Source organism: Bos indicus x Bos taurus, chromosome 4 (assembly GCF_003369695.1).
Source record: "Bos indicus x Bos taurus breed Angus x Brahman F1 hybrid chromosome 4, Bos_hybrid_MaternalHap_v2.0, whole genome shotgun sequence".
Taxonomy (NCBI): domain Eukaryota; kingdom Metazoa; phylum Chordata; class Mammalia; order Artiodactyla; family Bovidae; genus Bos; species Bos indicus x Bos taurus.
Genome location: NC_040079.1, coordinates 88,089,276 through 88,108,853, shown reverse-complemented (window position 1 = coordinate 88,108,853; position 19,578 = coordinate 88,089,276). Strand labels below are relative to the sequence as shown.

The 19,578-nt window shown below is 35.0% G+C and overlaps 1 protein-coding gene across 5 annotated transcripts in view; it reads right to left on the bottom strand.

Annotated features, from left to right (window-relative positions):
• Positions 1-14,147: 14,147 nt before the first annotated feature.
• Positions 14,148-19,578, bottom strand: part of FAM126A (family with sequence similarity 126 member A) — a 215,339-nt gene continuing 209,908 nt past the window's right edge. For all 5 annotated transcript variants that reach the window (XM_027539937.1, XM_027539938.1, XM_027539940.1 and 2 more), the window contains one exon: positions 14,148-18,875. In XM_027539937.1, the coding sequence (XP_027395738.1) occupies positions 18,301-18,875 (575 nt within the window). In that variant the 3' untranslated portion in view covers positions 14,148-18,300. The remainder of the gene's footprint in view (positions 18,876-19,578) is intronic.

Genomic DNA, 19,578 nt, shown 5'->3' with positions numbered 1-19,578 from the left:
AGTGCTGCACTCAATATGCCAGCACATTTGGAAAACTCAGCAGTGGCCACAGGACTGGAAAAGGTCAGTTTTCATTCCAATCCCAAAGAAAAGCAATGTCAAAGAATGTTCAAATGACTGCACAATTGCACTCATCTCACACGCTAGCAAAGTAATGCTCAAGATCCTCCAAGCCAGGCTTCAACAGTATATGAACCATGAACTTCCAGATGTTCAAGCCAGATTTAGAAAAGGCAGAGGAACCAGAGATCAAATTGCCAACATCTGTTGGATCATGGAAAAAGCAAGAGAGTTCCAGAAAAACATCTACTTTTGCTTTAATGACTATGCCAAAGCCTTTGACTGTGTGGATCACAATAAACTGTGGAAAATTCTTCAAGAGATGGGAATACTAGACCACCTGACCTGCCTCCTGATAAATCTATATGCAGGTCAAGAAGCAACAGTTAGAACTGGACATGGAACAATGGACTGGTTCCAAATTGGGAAAGGAGTACGTCAAGGCTGTATATTGTCACCCTGCTTATTTAACTTATATGCAGAGTGCATCATGTGAAATGCTGGGCTGGATGAAGTACAAGCTGGAATCAAGATTGTCGGGAGAAATATCAATAACCTCAGATATGCAGATCATACCACCCTTATGGCAGAAAGTGAAGAGGAACTAAAAAGCCTCTTGATGAAAAGAAAGAGGAGAGTGAAAAAGTTGGCTTAAAACTCAACATTCAGAAAACGAAGATCATGGCATCCGGTTCCATCACTTCATGGCAAATAGATGGGAAAACAATGGAAACAGTGACAGACTTTATTTTCCCAGGCTCCAAAATCACTGCAGATGGTGACTGCAGCCATGCAATTAAAAGATGCTTGCTCCCTGGGAAGAAAAGCTATGATCAACCTAGACAGCCTATTAAAAAGTAGAGACATTACTTTGCCGACAAAGGTCCAGTAGTCATGTATGGATGTGAGAGTTGGACTAAAAAGAATGCTGAGAGCTGAAGAACTGATGCTTTTGAACTGTGGTGTTGGAGGAGACTCTTGAGAGTCCCTTGGACTGCAAGGAGATCCAACCTGTCATTCCTAAAGGAAATCAGTCTTGAATATTCATTGGAAGGACTGATGCTGAAGCTGAAACTCCAATACTTTTGGCCACCTGATGTGAAGAACTGACTCATTGGAAAAGACCCTGATGCTGGGAAAGATTGAAGGTGGGAGGAGGAGGAGACAACAGAGGATGAGATGGCTGGATGGCATCACCGACGTGATGGACATGAGTTTGAGTAGGCTCCAGGAGATGGTGATGGACAGAGAAGCCAGCTTGCTGCATTCCATGGAGTCACAGCTTCTGACACGACTGAGTAACTGAACTGAGCTGATACTGATGTTAAAGTCTTGGTAAAGAATAATAGATAAAATTAATTACTGCCACAGACACTGATTCTTGTTTACCCTAATATTCAAACCCCTTCTTTGCTATAACAAATTATTGACTTATTCAGGTAGCAAGCAGAGCCCCTCTATTTTACTGCAGATGGATTTCTCCACCATTTCCAGAATATGAATCTTAATTTGTCTAACTTAGTCAGTGCCTGTGGACAACACTGCAATAAAGGTATGATGAGACACAGTTTGAGCCGACAAGATGGTAATAAACATCTGCTAGATATGCTCCAGAATAGCTTTTGATGTACTGAATTAAAAAGACATGTTCTGATTAGGAATGAACTCTTTAATTCCTAGAGCAGCCACTAAAAATAATAATAATATAAAGAGGTTACTAAAATACCAACAATTAAAATGCAATAGTAAGAAACATTTTTTAAGCAAAAAAGTGGGAACAGAAGAACAAAAAATGGAACAAATTATAAGAATGATATTATAGACCTAAATCTAACCATAGCAATATCATATCAGGTTAATGATCTCAACATTTTATTTAAAAGGCAAAGATTATTAGAGTGGAAAAGAAAGCAAGATCCAAATATATATTCCCTACATGTCATGGTTTATTTTATTTATTTTTTTGGCCACACTGCATGGCATATGGGATCTTGTTTCCCCAACCAGGGACTGAATTCAGGCCCTCAGCAGTGAAAGCATCAAGTCATAACCACTGGACCACCAGGGATTTCCCCAAAAGGCACAATTTACACAAAAAGACATATATGGATTTGAAAGAAAATGGAATTTTAAAAATGCCATGAATTCTGAAACAATGTTTAAGCAACCCAGACAAAGCCAGAAAAAAGAAAATGAAACAAACCAGAAGGAACTAATAGATAACACTGTCTACAGTGGATGTGGACCACTGGATAAAGGCCAGGAATGCTGCTGAACATCTTACAATGCACAGGATAACTCTTACCTATCCAACGAACAATTATTGGAGCCAAAATTTCACTAGTGCTGAGGTTGAGAAGCCCTCAGCTACAGGAATCAAGACAAAATGGTACTGGTAAAAAGTAGACATGTAGACCAATAGAAGAGAATACAGTCTAGAAACAGCATACATATATGGTTAACTAATTTTTTTTTTAAGTCCCAAGGGAATTCAATGGGAAAAGAAAATTTTTTTCAACACATGGTGCTGGAATAATTACATATATGAATGGGAAAAAATAAGTATCAGCTCTTTCTTCAAAGTAAAGTCAAACTGTATCACAGACATAAATGTAAAATCTAAAACTATAAAGCTTCTAGAAGAGAACAAAGGAGAAGATCTTTGTAATTTGGGGTAAAACAAAGTTTCTTGGATAAGAACACTAAAATGTGAATCACAAAAGGAAAAATGACAAATTGTACTTCAACAACTAAAGACATATAAGTGGTCAATAAGCACATAAAAAGATGCTCAGTATCATTAGTCAACAAGGAAAGGCAAATAAAAACCATAATAAGATACCATTTCACACATACTAGAATGAATGGCTGGACAAAAAAAAAAAAAAAAACAGAAAATAACAAGTATTGGTAAGGAAGTAAAGAAATTGCAACACTCATGAACTATACTGGAGGGTGTATAAAATAGTGCAGCCATCATAGAAAATAGTTTCTCAAAAGATTAAACATAGAGTTACCAAACAACTCAGCAATACTACTTCGCTATGGCCTGAATGTTTGTGTCCCCTCCCACCCCAATTCATACATTGAAATCTTAATGCCATGTGATGATATTAGAACAGAGATATACTCTGGAAGATCTTGGATCAAGAGGGTGGAACGCTCACGAATGGGATTAGTGTTCTTATAAAAGAGACCCCACAGAGCTCCCAGCCCCTTCCACCAGGTGAGGACACAAAGAGAAGTCTGAGACCATGAAGAGAGCCTTCAAATGACTATGCCAGTGTCCTGATCTCACAATTCCAGCTTCTAGGACTGCAAGAAATGAATTTTTGTTATTTATAAATTACCCAACCTGCGGTATTTTATTATAGCAGCCAAGGCTAAAACACACTCCTAGGCATGTATCAAAGAGAAATGAAAACATATTTGCACATAAAAATTTGTACACAAACGCTTATTCTGAGTTTTATTTATAGCATCCCCAAACTGAAAACAACCTAAATGTCTATCAACAAGTGAATGGATAAACACATTGTGGTATTTCCATATACTAGAATATTATTTAGCTATCCTGACTACAAAAAGAACAGACTATTGATTCAAAAGCTATGACAAACCTAGACAGCATATTCAAAAGCAGAGACATTACTTTGCCAACAAAGGTCCCTCTAGTCAAAGATATGGTTTTTCCAGTAGTTATGAATGGATGTGAAAGTTGGACCATAAAGAAAGTTGAGTGCTGAAGAATTGATGCTTCTGAACTGCGGTGTTGGAGAAGACTCTTGAGACTCCCTTGGACTGCAAGGAGATCCAACCAGTCCATCCAAAAGGAAATCAGTCCTGAATATTCATTGGAAGGACTGATGCTGAAGCTGAAGCTCCAATACTTGGCCACCTGATGTGAAGGGCTGATTCATTAGAAAAGATCCTGATGCTGGGAAAGATTAAAGGCAGGAGGAGAGGGGACAACAGAAGATGACATGGTTGGATGGCATCACTGATTGGATGGACATGAGTTTGCACAAGCTCCAGGAGTTGGTGATGGACAGGGAAGCCTGGTGGGCTGCAGTCCATGGGGATGCAAAGAGTTGAACATGATTTAACTGAACTGAACTGAATTTAATTGAACTGAATTGATTCACACCATAACATGGATAAATCGCAAATTAATTATGCTGAAAGATGCCAGGCCAAAAAAAAAGTATTATTTTATAATCCCATTTATATAATATTAGAAAATGGAAAAACCAATATTTAGTAAAGAAAACAGACAGTGATTGCCTAAAAATCAAATTGAAGGGAGGCATAGATTTTAGAAAGGCACAAGAAAACTGGTTTAGTTTTCCTTTAAGGAAAAGAAAAAGTACAACAACATAGCAACAATATTTAAGCTTATATAGGAATGTAATAATATGAATGCAGAGAAATTGATTAAAATAATAAATGTGATTTGGCTAAGCCTTTTAAAAAATGATAAATATCTGGATTGAAAAAGAAATCTAACAAATCTGATCCTTTCAAGGAGCATCTTAAGCACCAGAATACACACGAGTTTTTAAAAAAAAAACAGAATTGTATTATTTCAGAGGTTTCCAGTACTAAGAAGTAAAAAGAAACATCAACTGTGTTCCTACTTTAGATAAAAAAATAAATAAATAACTAGCAAGCCAAGAGAAAGTAAGAAAAGGGAAATAATAAAACTAAGAGTAAATATATACTAGGGAGAAGAAAAAATAAAATTAATTAACACCAATAGTTGATTCTGCAAAATCAAAACAGCTATTAGCACAAATAGTGAAAAGGGAAAAAGAAAATATTAATTAGTAGAATTTACTGATGCATAATAGATATTTGTTGAAGAACATGTTATTGAAAATAGAGAAAAATATGAGTTCAAAAACAGAACTATAATTTAGATGTGTAATATACATAAAGTAAACATGGCAAAATATTAAAAATTGTTGATTCTCCAAGTCAATATTTCTAAAATATTTAAAATTTTTACTTTAAAGTATTGAAGAAAAATTAGGGAAATATAATTTTCTTCTATTTCAACAAATTTTATTACTACCTAGGAGACAGCTATAAAAATACTAAAAATATGAAAACTGATAAAACAAAGGCAAAAAAATACATAATATAGTAAGATTAATAAGATATAAAATGTAAAAATTATAAAATTATAAAGAAAACTTAGTAATTCAAACTTTAAACAAACTTATCTTTGGGATCCCAAGTGCTTACTACTGGATGGTAAAGTAAAATTGGGCATACCCAGTATGATTTCAAGAGGAAAAGGGATTTACCCACATCTTAAAAGAAAATATTTTATGTAAGTCACCATCTTTAATTTCTTCACATAAGTATTAAGTAATATCTTTAAAGAAAATTTGCCAAAAAGGAAAAAAGAAACATAATCTTATGTCTTTATTTTATATAACTCTTTCTAATCTTTTTCCAGATGCAGCTATATTTTTATTGCATTATATGTTCTGGTTTTACACATAGGATATCAAATATGTTTCATTTCTATGTTTACATAATAAAAATAAAATTAGTTATGTAGGATTTTTTAACATGATTTTTTAACATTTTTACCACCTAACAGAAGAAATTTATTTATGGGGAAATTAAACTAATATAGGGGGGAATATAAATTTATGAAGACGTATACTTTGTTTCTGTCTGAAAAGACTCAAGTAAAACATTAACACTGTTCACTAAGTTAGATTAAATTAAATACTAGCTTCAGTCTCCAGCCCAATCTCTTGATAAATAGCGTTATTTGGAAAAATTAGTGAACAAGACCACCATACAATGCCTTTATTATTACTTGGTGATGATGACGAAGAATAGTAGAAGCAGTAATAGTATCATCATCATAATCTTAATACTGCCACTGTTTTTTTCAAGAATGATTCACTGACTTAGCTCAATTAATACTTCCATTTCTGCTGACTTCTTAGTCATGAAGAGAAAGTTCACATATCAGTGTAAACAAAGAAGCAGAGTGGGACAGGAATAAACCAGGAGGATGGGTGTGAGATTTCTAATACATCAGAATCTGATACATTAACTGTGAAAGTACAGCTGATCCTTGAACAACATGGAGGTTGCGGTGCTGACTCGTAAGTTGAAAATCCATGTATAATTTTAGTCTACCTTGTAGTACATATATATTGAAAAAAATTCACCTGTAAGTGGACATGTGCTGTTCAAGGGTCAAATGTAATTCCAAATGAACACTGAACATTATTTTAAGAGCTAGAAAAAATGGACTGCCATATTTATCTCAGTTATAGATTGATACATGACACAATGGACACACATATAAAGTATTAAAAGCAAAGCAATAAAGAGAGAAATAGATAATAAACTATTAATCATCGACAAACTATTTACACATGCAGACTTGCAAATATCAAATTACCAAAATGAAAAATGCACAGCCTTGCTAGGCTTCTTTGATATGAAAATGGACATTGTGGGGCACAATTACACAACAATTAAAACTTTTAAATAAATTAAGGCTCAAAATTAGAAGCACTGGTTGGTGGCAGTTGGGGTTGGAGGGCAGGGAGAGTAATACATAATTTGCAGCAGTGCAATTTTTATTTGATTGTTCAGAAAATCTACCTAGCAATGGGCCATTAAAGAATTAATGTCTTTAAATTGGTAATTCCATTTAGAGGACTATAGAAGAAATAATTTAAACCCGTATGTTCAAAGTATTGATACTACCTTGGAGAAATCATTTAACTGGTCTTGATTTTGTTGCTCTATGTGTGATGGTTTGGCTAAAGCCCGTGGTTCTCACATTCAGCGTGTAAGTAATACACCCGACCAAGGTTGGTCCAATCTCCCATCAAAGAATAAGATGTTTAGGAGAGGTGGGGAAAATTTCCTTTTCTCCTTACTTATTGTTAATTAGTTCAGGTAAGATACGCCTGGATTTAAAAAAAAAAAAAAAAAACACCTTTATTATGAAACAAAGATTAAAAATAACAAAAAAAAATCATTCCATAGAGACACCTAGCTGACGACTGGCTGAGGCTGCCATATAACCCTAGTTCCCTCCATGTATCCTCAGCACAGAGAACCCTCAATCTCTGCAATTAAACTCTTGAATCTAGCTGATATGTTGGAACAGGAGAATCAAAGACTACTTGAAAAATATTTATTGAGGGCTTTCTAGGTGTCAAGACACATCATTGAAACAAAAGTTTTCCTGCAGTTAATGTAAACAAATCATTGTAAGGAAATCATTGTGTATGCAAAACATTCTGGAGAAGGCAAAGTAGATACAGAGGGCTGTGCTTGCTTATTAAAATACAGATTTCTGTGCTCCACATGCCTCATCAACTGAACCAAAATTGCTTTGATGTGGCTGAGAAATCGGTCCAGAAAAGTTCTCATGCAGGCAGTTTGGGGGGCTATCCTTATGATAAAATGTGGACTTAAAGGAGTTTTAAGATCATTCTTGCTCCCAAATTTTGAGTCTGTAATTTTGTTTCTAATAATTTAAAGTGGAAATAATTTAAAATATTCTAAGTAATGAAAAGTGGGAAATGAGTCAGGCAGATTAGTGTACAATGGAGTAGCAGAAAGGTCCATTTGACAAATTTCTTTTGGAGAATTTGGTTTTCTTCATTAGATAACAAGAGCCTTAATAACCATAGTTTCCTCTTTGTTGTGACTTCCATTGCGTACTCAATTTAAGCAGCTTTCTTTGGTTAGTTATTCTGGTGTGGCACTGTTGAAAATGCATACCCCAGTGCTCCAGGACACAGACACAACTTGGCTCTGTTTTTTTGTTTTTGTTTTTTTTCCTTATGATTTTGGTTTTGTTACATCTTATCGTGGTCCTCCTGGTACAATGTGGAGGGAAGTAATGATAAAAACCACATTCCCTAAACCTGCTGGTTAATTCCATGCATGTCTTAGGTCTATATCTTCTGCTAATGACTTTAACTCCTTCTCCACTGTCACTGTATCAGTGATTCTCTTTTCTGCCACTAGCCACATTTTCAGCTTCAAATACATTTTGTACCCAAGCCAGAATCCAATCTTCATGCCTTGGGTAGTAAAGAATTGATCTCACCCACAAGAAAGGTCTGGTTTTTGCCCTGAGCTGCTGGGAGGTGATATCTAAGCCAGTGGAATGCCCTACCTAATGAGTGTCTTTGTTTACCTGGGCACCTTGGACCACACTGACAGGCTAATAGAAAGATTTTGGGTAGGAGCTTCTGGCCATGCATCATCAGCTTGGCTTCCAGAGGGACTGGAGACTAGAAGTTAGTCATGGTAGTGGTCCAACACATCTCCATGACTGAGCCCTAATAAAATCACCATACCAAGGCTCAGGTATGGCTTCCCTGGTTGGCAGCACTCCATCTGTGTTGTTATACATCATCACTTGGAGAAGCTGGTGTTATCCAGGACTCCACTAGGAGAGGACAACTGAAAATCCCACATGTGGAATTCTCTTGGACTCTGCCCCATGCCCTTTCAGAAGATTAGATACAGATGAAGATAACCTGTATCCTTTTCCTGTAATAAACTATGAGTTGAACAGCTTCTAGTGAGTTCTGTAAGTCCTTTTACTGAATTGCTGAGCCTTAAAATGGTCTACATGCTGTGTGCATGCATGCTAAGTCACTTCAGTTGTGTCCAACTCTGTGCGACCCCATGGACTGTAGCCAGACAGGTTCCTCTGTCCATGGGATTCTCCGGGCAAGAATACTGGAGAGGGTTGTGATTTCTTCCTCCAGGGGATCTTCCCAACCCAGGGATCAAACCTATATGAGCACTACTGCACAGTATGCTGGGATGAGTTAGAGGTAACTGTGGCACTACAGCCCCACTCAGCAATGGTGGTGGGGGACAGTTAGGAGAGGAACTCTTTACAGGGAGAATAAATCTGAGCAGTATCTGTTCTTCACAGATGGTAAAGATATCCCAAGGTGCAGATCTGCCCCCATTTTATGACTCATAGTTGGCCAGGAGGTGGACATGAAAGTAACAAGTTTAGAGGATGAGTGATAATAATTGGGCACTAAAATTATGGTCGGACTTGTCCCAGTGGGCTCAGATTGTAGGAATATTTCTTTCCTACATAAATACTCAACCAAGGCCCCATTTGAAGGAGATGCTAAGTAATCAGATGGTCAAGATAATTCTGAGGATGTCAGTTGATCTTTCTTTCATATCCCAGTTCTTGTTCTATCAGCTTATGAACAAAGTGGCTATACTGGAAGCATGAAGGGTATATATATGGACCTCAACAATATGGCCTTCCTTTCATCAAGGCTATCCTGATTACTGCCACTACTAAGAGTCCAATCTGCCAGGAGGAGTGACAAAGCCTAACATTTTATCCCCTAGGTTGACCAGGTAACTTCAGAAGAAATCTCTGAGAGCTTCTGTAGAACCCTAAGAAGTCATTAAAGACATGTCAATACACTATATTCATAGTACTGACTTACAATCTTTGAAGGGGGAGAGGAAAACAGACCTGAAACCATCAGTGTCAATATGGCTTAGATAAGACTGTAGCCCATCAACTCAATATGAGTTAATTGTTTATTCCAATAAACCTTTGCCCAGGAAAGGTGATAAACAAAACAAACCAAAAGACAGGAACAATCTAATTTTTTGCTTACGTAAGTAACTTTCTATGGGATGGAGACAATGATCTGCCTACCTGGCAAAGAGCTGGGTATCAAACAACAGTTTTACTTATGAAGACTCTTAAAGGCCCTTGTTTGCTGTGCCCACCAATCCTAAACCATTTTGTTAACTTTACCAAATCCAATCAATTCCCTATTTTGACAGATATGCCTTAAACCATTTGTGCATAGGTCCCAAAGCAATCAAATCACTTTGGGAAATAAAATATATCATTACATTTTCCTGTTGCTTTCCTAGCCAACTAATTTTAGCTAACTTCTAGTGAGTTACTGTAACAAAATATTTCAGAGGTATGCCTGTTCTCTCCAAAGTATGTTCACTCGGAAAAAAATCTGCGAAAGTCAACAGAAATTATGTTGCTCTCATTTTTTCATGTTAGTATTTATATTTTATCATTTTAAAGTAGCTACTTAATTAGGGCTTACCTGTTTAGACTTCACTTTTGAGTACCTGAGGTTTAATTTAATCAAAGACTACACCTGCTAACTTCTCATGGCAAAGCTAAAGTATTAATAGTAAGCATGCAACGTGCTTGTTTGCATGGATTTCGGCTTCTGGAACAGAGGGAGAATTTCATGACCCTTTGGCTTTTTAGGATAGCATGTGTGCTAAGTTGCTTCAGTCGTATTCATCTCTTTGTGACCCCGTACGCTATAGCCCACCAGGCTCCTCTGTCCATGGGGAGCCCAAAACTCAACAAATGGCTAATTTTCTGGTTCTGAGACACAGGTAAGTTTATGAAGATGGTGGGTGTGATGTCTTACTGCAATAAGTTTCAGTACTTAATTTTGTTTTATTAGGTCATCAGAGGATAGAGTCCAACAATAACAAAATTTGTTTTTTTGTTTTTAAGGATGTCTCATTTAATTGGCATGTACTATTCAGAAAATGAAGATCATGGCATCTGGTCCCATCACTTCATGGCAAATAGATGGGGAAACAGTGGAAACAGTGTCAGACTTTCTTTTTTTGGGCTCCAAAATCACTGCAGATTGTGATTGCAGCCATGAAATTAAAAGACGCTTACTCCTTGGAAGGAAAGTTATGACCAATCTAGATAGCATATTGAAAAGCAGAGACATTACTTTGCCAACAAAGGTCCATCTAGTCAAGGCTATGGTTTTTCCAGTGGTCATGTATGGATGTGAGAGTTGGACTGTCAAGAAAGCTGAGTGCCGAAGAATTGATGCTTTTGAACTGTGGTGTTGGAGAAGACTCTTGAGAGTCCCTTGGACTGCAAGGAGATCAACCAGTCCATTCTAAAGGAGATCAGTCCTGGGTGTTCCTTGGAAGGACTGATGCTTAAGCTGAAACTCCAGTACTTTGGCCACCTCATGTGAAGAGGTGACTCATTGGAAAAGACTCTGATGCTGGGAGGGATTGGGGGCAGGAGGAGAAGGGGACGACAGAGGATGAGATGGCTGGATGGCATCACGGACTCAATGGACGTGAGTTTGAGTGAACTCCAGGAGTTGGTGATGGACATGGAGGCCTGGCCTGCTACAATTCATGGGGTCGCAAAGAGTCGGACACGACTGAGCGACTGAACTGAACTGATACAAAAGAATCATTTTTCTATGTCAGGCCAATTTACTTTTCACTAACAGGTCTATGTTAATAATGTTAATCAATGTTAACTGGCTTTATCTTAGGGGAAGCCTCATCTAGAACACAAGATCTGTTCAAGAAATTTGTCCTTTCTGAAACAACCTAAGTGTCCATTAATAGATGAATGGATAAAGAAAATGAGGTATATACTATACACACACACACACACACACACACACACACACACACACGTGCACATAGGAATATCATTCAGTCATAGAAAAGCTGAAATACTTGTCATTTGTGATAACATGGTTGGATATTAGGGGCATTATATTAAGTGAAATAAGTCAGAGGCAGGGGTGGAGAGGTGGTAAAACAGGTGAAGGGAGTCAAAAGGTATAAGCTTGCAGTTATAAAAGTCATGAGGATGTAATGTACAGCATGATCACTGTAGTTAATACTGCATTGCTTATTTGAAAATTGCTAAGAGAGTAAATCTTAAAAGTTCTCATCACAAAAGAAGAAACTATGTATTGTGATGAATGTTAACTACACTTACCTTTGGTGATCATTTTGCAGTATATACAAATATTCAACCATTATGTTGTATACCTGAAACTAACTTAACATTATGTGTAAACTACACCTCAATTTAACAATTAACGTTTTAAAATATTTGTTTTTCCTAACTACAGACTAATAGCAGAAAGATAATCAATTCACTGCTGTTAGCTAGTAGACCAAATGTTAAGGTTGAATAAGAATCAACTGAGGAACTTGTTACAAATAAAGGTTTTCATGCTTGACTCCATGATTCTGATTTAGAGGGTTCAGCACAAGGTCTGAGAATCTCTATTTTTAAAAGCACCATTTTTTCCATGATGCAGGCTACCATTAGATCACACTTACAGAAATAATGCTTTTCTCCCCACATACCAGCAAACACACATGTGCTGTACATATGTACATGTATGTATATATAAATACATATATATCCACATTAAATGTTCTACACAAGTCTTCTAAAAATGAAATTGTTCTATGACATTTTTTCCCATGGAACATTATAATTAAATAATCTTTCTGAATCATCACATACAAATCTGCATTGTTTTTCACAGCTACATCATTTTCCACTATATGTATGTATGCACCATAATTTATCCAGTCCTCTATTAATGATTATTTAGACTGATTTTTTTTTTTTTTTGCTATTACAGGCAATGCTGCAATGAATACCTTTACACATTTATACTAAAATTTCCAAAAAATATAGAAAAATAAACATAGAAGAGTGGGGTTGCTAGCTCAGAAGACATATGCACTTTAAAGTTTGATAGATCCTGCTGAGTTGCTCATTATTTTAGTTGTACCAATTTAAGTCCTGCCAATGGACTTAAATTTTCCAACTCCTATATCAATACTAGTCTCAATCTTTTAAATCCTTATTTGACAGGTAAAAAAATAAACAAAATCTTAATTTATATTTTACTATGTTTTTAATATCTGACTGACTAGCATTCAGTTTACCACTGAAGGAAACACAATTACCTAAAGTTCTACAAAAATATCATAATTTATTTTTAGAAAACTTTTATTTTCACCTTAAAACTTAACTGTCACTTATGGAATGAATGAATATCAAATATATGTCTGTTATATAGTATCACTTAGTATCTTCTTTTACCAGGTGATAGAAAAATGAGTCACAAGACCTAGCTTTCCACCCAGCAGCTCTGTGACTTTGGGCAAGTCATTTGTCCTTTTGAGAGCTTCAGTTTCCTCTTTTTAAAATGGGGATTCTAATCATTTTATAGGAATGTTTTGAAGATTAAATGAGATCACAATTTTAATTACAAATATTAGCTATTACTACTACCACAGTAACAATACAAGGGAAATTACCAAGTGACTAGAATTATCTGTCAAAGCCTTTCTTAATAATTATAAAATAATTATGCTGGTATTACAGATTCTATGGAGTCAACTATTTATGGTGATTGTTAAGTCACTAGATGAGTTTCTCTTCCATAGGGCTAACATGTGATTTACAAAAATCACTTCTCTTGTTTTCTGTGAATGCTCCTCTAATAGTAGTTTAGAAAATATTTCCAAAATTACTCAGTTCCTTAGATGAAGTGGAATTATCCAAATATATAATCAACTATAAAACAGGACTTTTTTTTCAAGTTTCTAAGAGGGTTTTGTTTCTAAGCACACACAGTAATACTATTCAAGGTAATGTCATGAAGATTTCCTAGAGTCATTAAATGGAATTTTAAAATTTTACTGTAATATAATACATTGGAGAACTTATCCTTGATTCTTTCCCAACACTAACGTCAACCTAACTCACATATTCATTAAGTGTCTCAATATCTACAATGCACAAAGTCCTATCCTAGAGGCATATAATCTCTGCATTCAAGAGATAAAGACTCATACAACAGATAAAAGGGCAAAGCATTGTTATCTAAAGTTGCCTGTACTCTTGGTATGACAAATGTCAGTGGTGCATGACTCATGGAGCTCATCTTCTTTTTGATGAATACTAATGAATTTGTCACACATCTCATCCATAGGCCATGTAAAACATAAAGCCAAGAATGAAATGTCATTGTCCTATGGCTTACTCCCAAAAGCTCTCAATGACTCAACTCACCTAAGTCTTCTCCTTTAATTTCTTCCTCCACATGACTTTTGCAAAATTTTATGATGGTTTTTTAATGAGTAAAGTGATCTGGAAAAAAATTTTTTTTCTGTTTTTATTTCAATAAAACAAGAGGCAGCACTGTTGTAAAAAGTATTATATATGGAGAACAATTACACAAATATACAAAACGTCAAAAAACTAAACTCCAGTTTATTTCCATAACCTTAAACAGGTAGGGAGCACATAAAAATATCCAAAGTCATAATTTATTCTTTAGGAATGTAAACTCTAGGAATACAATTAGAAACAAGTATATTTACTATGAAAAGATTAGTACCACTACATACTTAGAAGTAAAGATTAGAGGTACACAATAACAGTATGTGAAACAAGATCTTGAGTTTACTAGTAGAAACTTTATATCAAGACATTAATATTCTAGACCTCTACTATTAAAAAACACAAAAGCATCTTCTAAAATGTTCACTGTTAGTCTCTTTAGATATGCACAAGTTACAAAATACAGAAGACAATATACTTATATTCTCTGATGAAGAATTTATCAATATTAAATATAAATGTGAATAACTCAAAGCATTATATATAATTTTACTAAGCAATTAATCTAAAAGTATAAATTCATGCTAATCAAAGGACTAGAGAGTTAATTTTTTTTATCCAAAGATTGGGAAGACACTATTAATACACTAATTTTTATCTACAATGCTTAAGTACCCATCAAATTATTCTTTTTAAATGGCTTTTCAAAAAATTTTTTTTGCAGTTACATTATTTAACATACATATTTTCTTGATGTGCTTCCCTTTAATAAAGTGTAGACTTACAGTGCCTATAGACTCAAATGTTAAATAGCCTTATTTTAAATATTTGCTGAAAATTAAGTCTGAGTGTATTTTTCTTTATAATTTAAATGTAAAGGTTTCAACACTTTAATTTTATTCTTCCAAACAGGCAAAATCCCCTAAAAATGGGAACATTTTTATCTATTTTGGTTTAAAATTTTTATTTCCCTTTATTTCAACTCTTTTGTCTTTAAATGAATAATCTTCGCTAAGCAGTTACTTCATAATTGAAGAGAACAATGAAATATTGCTTTTTCAAAAACCACTGAAATCATTTAAGGACTAAGAATTTCTACTCTTCAAATCTACAGAGTTGCCTTTAAAAACTCCATGGTGGTATAACAAGGGATTCCAGGGTGCTCACCTGCCCTAGACAATCCCCTTAAGTCTTTGTTTCTCTCTCCACTTGGATTCCAAAAGGCAAAATCTGGCATCCAGCTTCACTAGAATATCCTAGGTAGTTGGGTATTTGAAGAGTGAGAGGTTGGGTAATTCGAAGAATCTTTTAGAGGTTTAAAATGTGGAATGGGACTACAGGGTCTACTGAGATCCTCTGAGCTATGGGGTACAAGGCCCCAGTTTTGTGCAGACTCCTTCTTGTGATAAAAGATATTACTCTGAATATATAGAGGTCTGTGATCAAATGGTCACGTCAGCATCTTCAGAAGAAAATGACCTACAAAAGCCACCCCAACTTTCAAATTTGGAAAAGTAAGAGGGACAAGACTAGTAGAGACAATTACAATTGTTAGTTAGCATTACCCAGTATTTATAATTGCTATAAAAATTTTCAAATGTATAATCCTTACTTGAAATAGCATCAAAGATACTACAAAAGAATTTTCTCATTAACACAACTCCATATAATCCCACATTCCAAAAAATCAACTGGTGAAAATTACTTGGAGCAAAAATTCAGAACCATTCCTTTGAGTAATCCTTCAGGGTTTTTAAAAGAATAAACACATGCAGATTTGCTGTGCACTGTATAAAAGGGTGGTACCCTTTTCATACTTAAAACTGTAGAGCTCTGATTCCATTTTTAGTTATCAAAAAATACAAAATGTTAACCATTTTTATTGTAAAAACAAATGGGATTCATTAAAGATTTAGAATTAGGGGACTTAAGTGAGTCAACACTATAAAAAATTAATTAGCTGTTAAAAACAGTGAAGATTATAGTATCCAACATATTTGATCTAGGGTTGTGAGACCACTGAGAATTCTAAATATTAGGTAAGTAATTTGTTTGCGCTTTGATACTGTCTTTTCAAACTTTAATGTGCATAATAATCACTTGAGATCTTATTAAAAGGCAGGTTATGATTCAGTAGATCTAAGGTGGCTCTGAAATTCTGCCAATGCTCCTTACTGCTCCTCAGATCACAATGATCTAGAATAATACCAAAATGAGGTTCCATTACAACAGCTGAACATTAAAACCTGATCTCTTATTTGTGCTGGCTAATGTGTCCTCAAACTAATGTTTCCCAAAAACCTTCTACATTTCCTAAGCACCTTAACTTGCTTCCAATGCCAATCTTTTAAATTAGTTCTTAAGACTATTAAAGACTATTAAGATTGTTAGCAGCTATGCCTAGGAAAAATTCTTTGTTAAAGAATTACAAAAAGACAACACGAAATTCACAGTGATTGTACACAGGATTTAAATTGAACACAGGATTCTCAGTACATTAATATTTTGTCAACTTTCACTGTCCAGTTGACTTGACTTTTTTTTTTTAACTATAATGTATGCCAATAGATCTTACTTCATTTCTACCACTGGAACTAAAAATATCAAGTTCACTTATGTTAAAAACCATATTTTATTTAGGATTACTCAATGAAAACTAGTTAATGATTTTTGAAAAATTAGATTTAAAACAACAGCCAAAGTAGTTACAGTCAAAACTGTATTCATACTGTAAATACTTTAGCAGTCTTCAAGACATACAACTTTTTCACATATTTGAGCTCTGCATAAACAGGTACAAGATGAAAACTAGCATTTTCTGTGTGGCTATAGCTAAGGACTATGAATAAGGAAAACTGTGTACTAACCACTGAAAAAGGGACAGCTTCCTAGGTCTTCCTCCCCAGTAAACTTACTCTCTCATTCTCAACCCTGCTTTTTTCTCTCTTACTCTAGATTATAACTAAGCCTACTTGATTTAAAAGGAACCTCACCATAGCTGAAATTATCACCACTAGCAAATATCAAAATTTTTACATCCATCTGGAGGTCACATGATCCTCTATAGCTACATACAAGTTTGTTCAGCTTCTGTTAAATTAGCTTTTTGTTTTTGTTTTTTGGCTGGGGGCAACTATACTGATTATTCTTCGTATCTTAACAAGAACATTTAAAATAGGCCTGTTCAAAAAACAAGAAACACATTCAATATTTTTCATATTTAAAAATTTAAATTTAAGAACACAAACATAAATGACCTAAATTAGTTAGTACATAAATGTCTTTAGTCCATGTTTCACTATTTTTATTTTCTTTCAATGATATTTAATAGATGAAAAATTTACCTAATTTCCTTCATTTGTAGACAAACCATTCAATATGGTGAACACTGCTATCTTTAGAGCTGAGGTACAAAATTTACAGTGAAGTCTTCAATGATGTGTGCTCTCAATTATGGGAATCCAAACTAAGCAGTATTTCCAAAATCCAGCATCAGGGTAAGCCAGCTTTATGGCCTATTACACCTTAGGAACTGAAAAGGATTTTCACCTGCTAAATCCAGATCAAACACTTCAAAATAACACATCTACTTGCAACCTGATTTTTTATATAAAATGTTCCAAATAAATGACGGCAATTCCTCTTCCCTTTCCCTGGAATCACATAATATTTTAGGGTACTGAGTTATGAGGCATTTTCCAGTGCTTTATATTACTGTTCTACTAATCTTCAAGATGATCTGGCTACAAACATTTTTATCAGGCACTTTTCATAGGAATCATTTTTGTTTTTTCACATGCCTGTTTTTCAGAGTGGCTTCCTAAACAGCCAGCTGTAAAATTCTTGGAGTTGTACCTAGCCTCATTCTTGAAAAAACAGTTTCCATACATGGATTCCCTTTACATTGAAGGCCAAACATATAGCTACCAAAACAGGAGTTATTAAAGAAAAAGATTCACAACCTTACAGGAGATGTAACCAACCTGATCACACAACCTGTCAAAATGTACTATCACAATGTCAATCTTAGGGCAACAGAAACAAGATTAAAAAAAAAAAGACTCAAGCCAAGGGGAAAAAATACAACCCAAGAAATAGCAAAAACATATTTCAACTTACTACAACCTAGACATTATTCCCTTCATAAAGTCAAGGCAGCCATCAGAATTTAAGACATCAGGGCTCCCGTCAGGAGCAGGGATGAAAGACGACCCTGGGAACTTGCGTGAAGAAGCCAAGTTGTATTTCCAGATTCACTGCTTACATGAGGAAACCCTTACAAATTAATCTGTGGACAAAGTAATGCTAATACTAGGAGGTCTCTGCTGACCTGCTTGATGCTTCATTGGAAGTTCAGTCCTTTCAGAAGTGTATATCAGCTTTTCTTCTTGGAGACTACAAGCAGAAAACCTATTGGCATCTGTCCCAGCCCCACAGCCGACAGCAGATGACGGGTTATGCGGGACTGAGACACCACTGACTTGTTCAAAGGATTTACTGAAAACACTGGCGGCAGTCTTAGCCAAACCATGACTGCAAGGTTTAGGCAGAGATTGGCTGGTTGTCAGCGTAAGTCTCTTTAAGGAGAGAAGCTCAAGATTCTCACTTTGGGCTCTCTGCGTTTGTTTTCGAACAAAGTGATCTTTGCAAGACTCCCCTGTAGTTTCTTTCTCTTTTCCTCCAGTTTTGTTTCCTCCTGACCGTCTCTGAGTCTTTCCTATACTTGTCTTGTTACTACAATTTTGACTAATGTTTGATAAACCCGATTGGCTGGTACTAGAGGCAGCCCTGGAATAAAATCCCTCGTCAACTTCGGATATCTCCATCAGTTCTTCTTGACCTGTTAATTCTGTATTTTCTAAACAAAGAAATAACAAGGGTTAATTAATATTAAACATTTTCAGTAATTCTTTTTTTTCATGATTAATACCAAATCAAATATACTTTAAATAAATTTTAGAATAATTTTAGCATAATATGTAAAGCAACAGACTACTGACCAAAATCAAAGGATAAATCAAAACATTCTATAAAATGTCAATAGTTTATCATTAAAATTAGAATAATTTAAAGTATATTAAATAAAAAAGCATGCCATAAGCCACACCCCACTGTGTTTTTAGAAAAGTTTTATTACTATTCATGCAAAGATCAGAGACAATTAGAAAAATACCACACAGTAAAACTAGGGCGTAAACTCTCCCCTAATAGCAAAGCAGTGTAAAGTCAAAGATTATACCAAAACACTTAAAAAAAAAGTTATTAAAATAGTTTAAAGACTTTTTTTCAAGGTTGCACTGCATATTCTAGATTTTCTTACTAAAAGAAAAATATATAGACATAAATATAACTACAAACTTGTTAAAATTCTTTATACATTATCTTCTATATCAAAGATGGCAAAAATACAAGGATAAAAAAGTAATTTTAGATCTCAAAACACAAGCAGTAAATTATTCTGGAAGCCATTTTCTGCCTCATTTTCATAACAATTTACTCAGAGACAGTATAGATATGACCATTCCAAAGAGCATTAAGTCATTGAGAAACTGTAGTACATA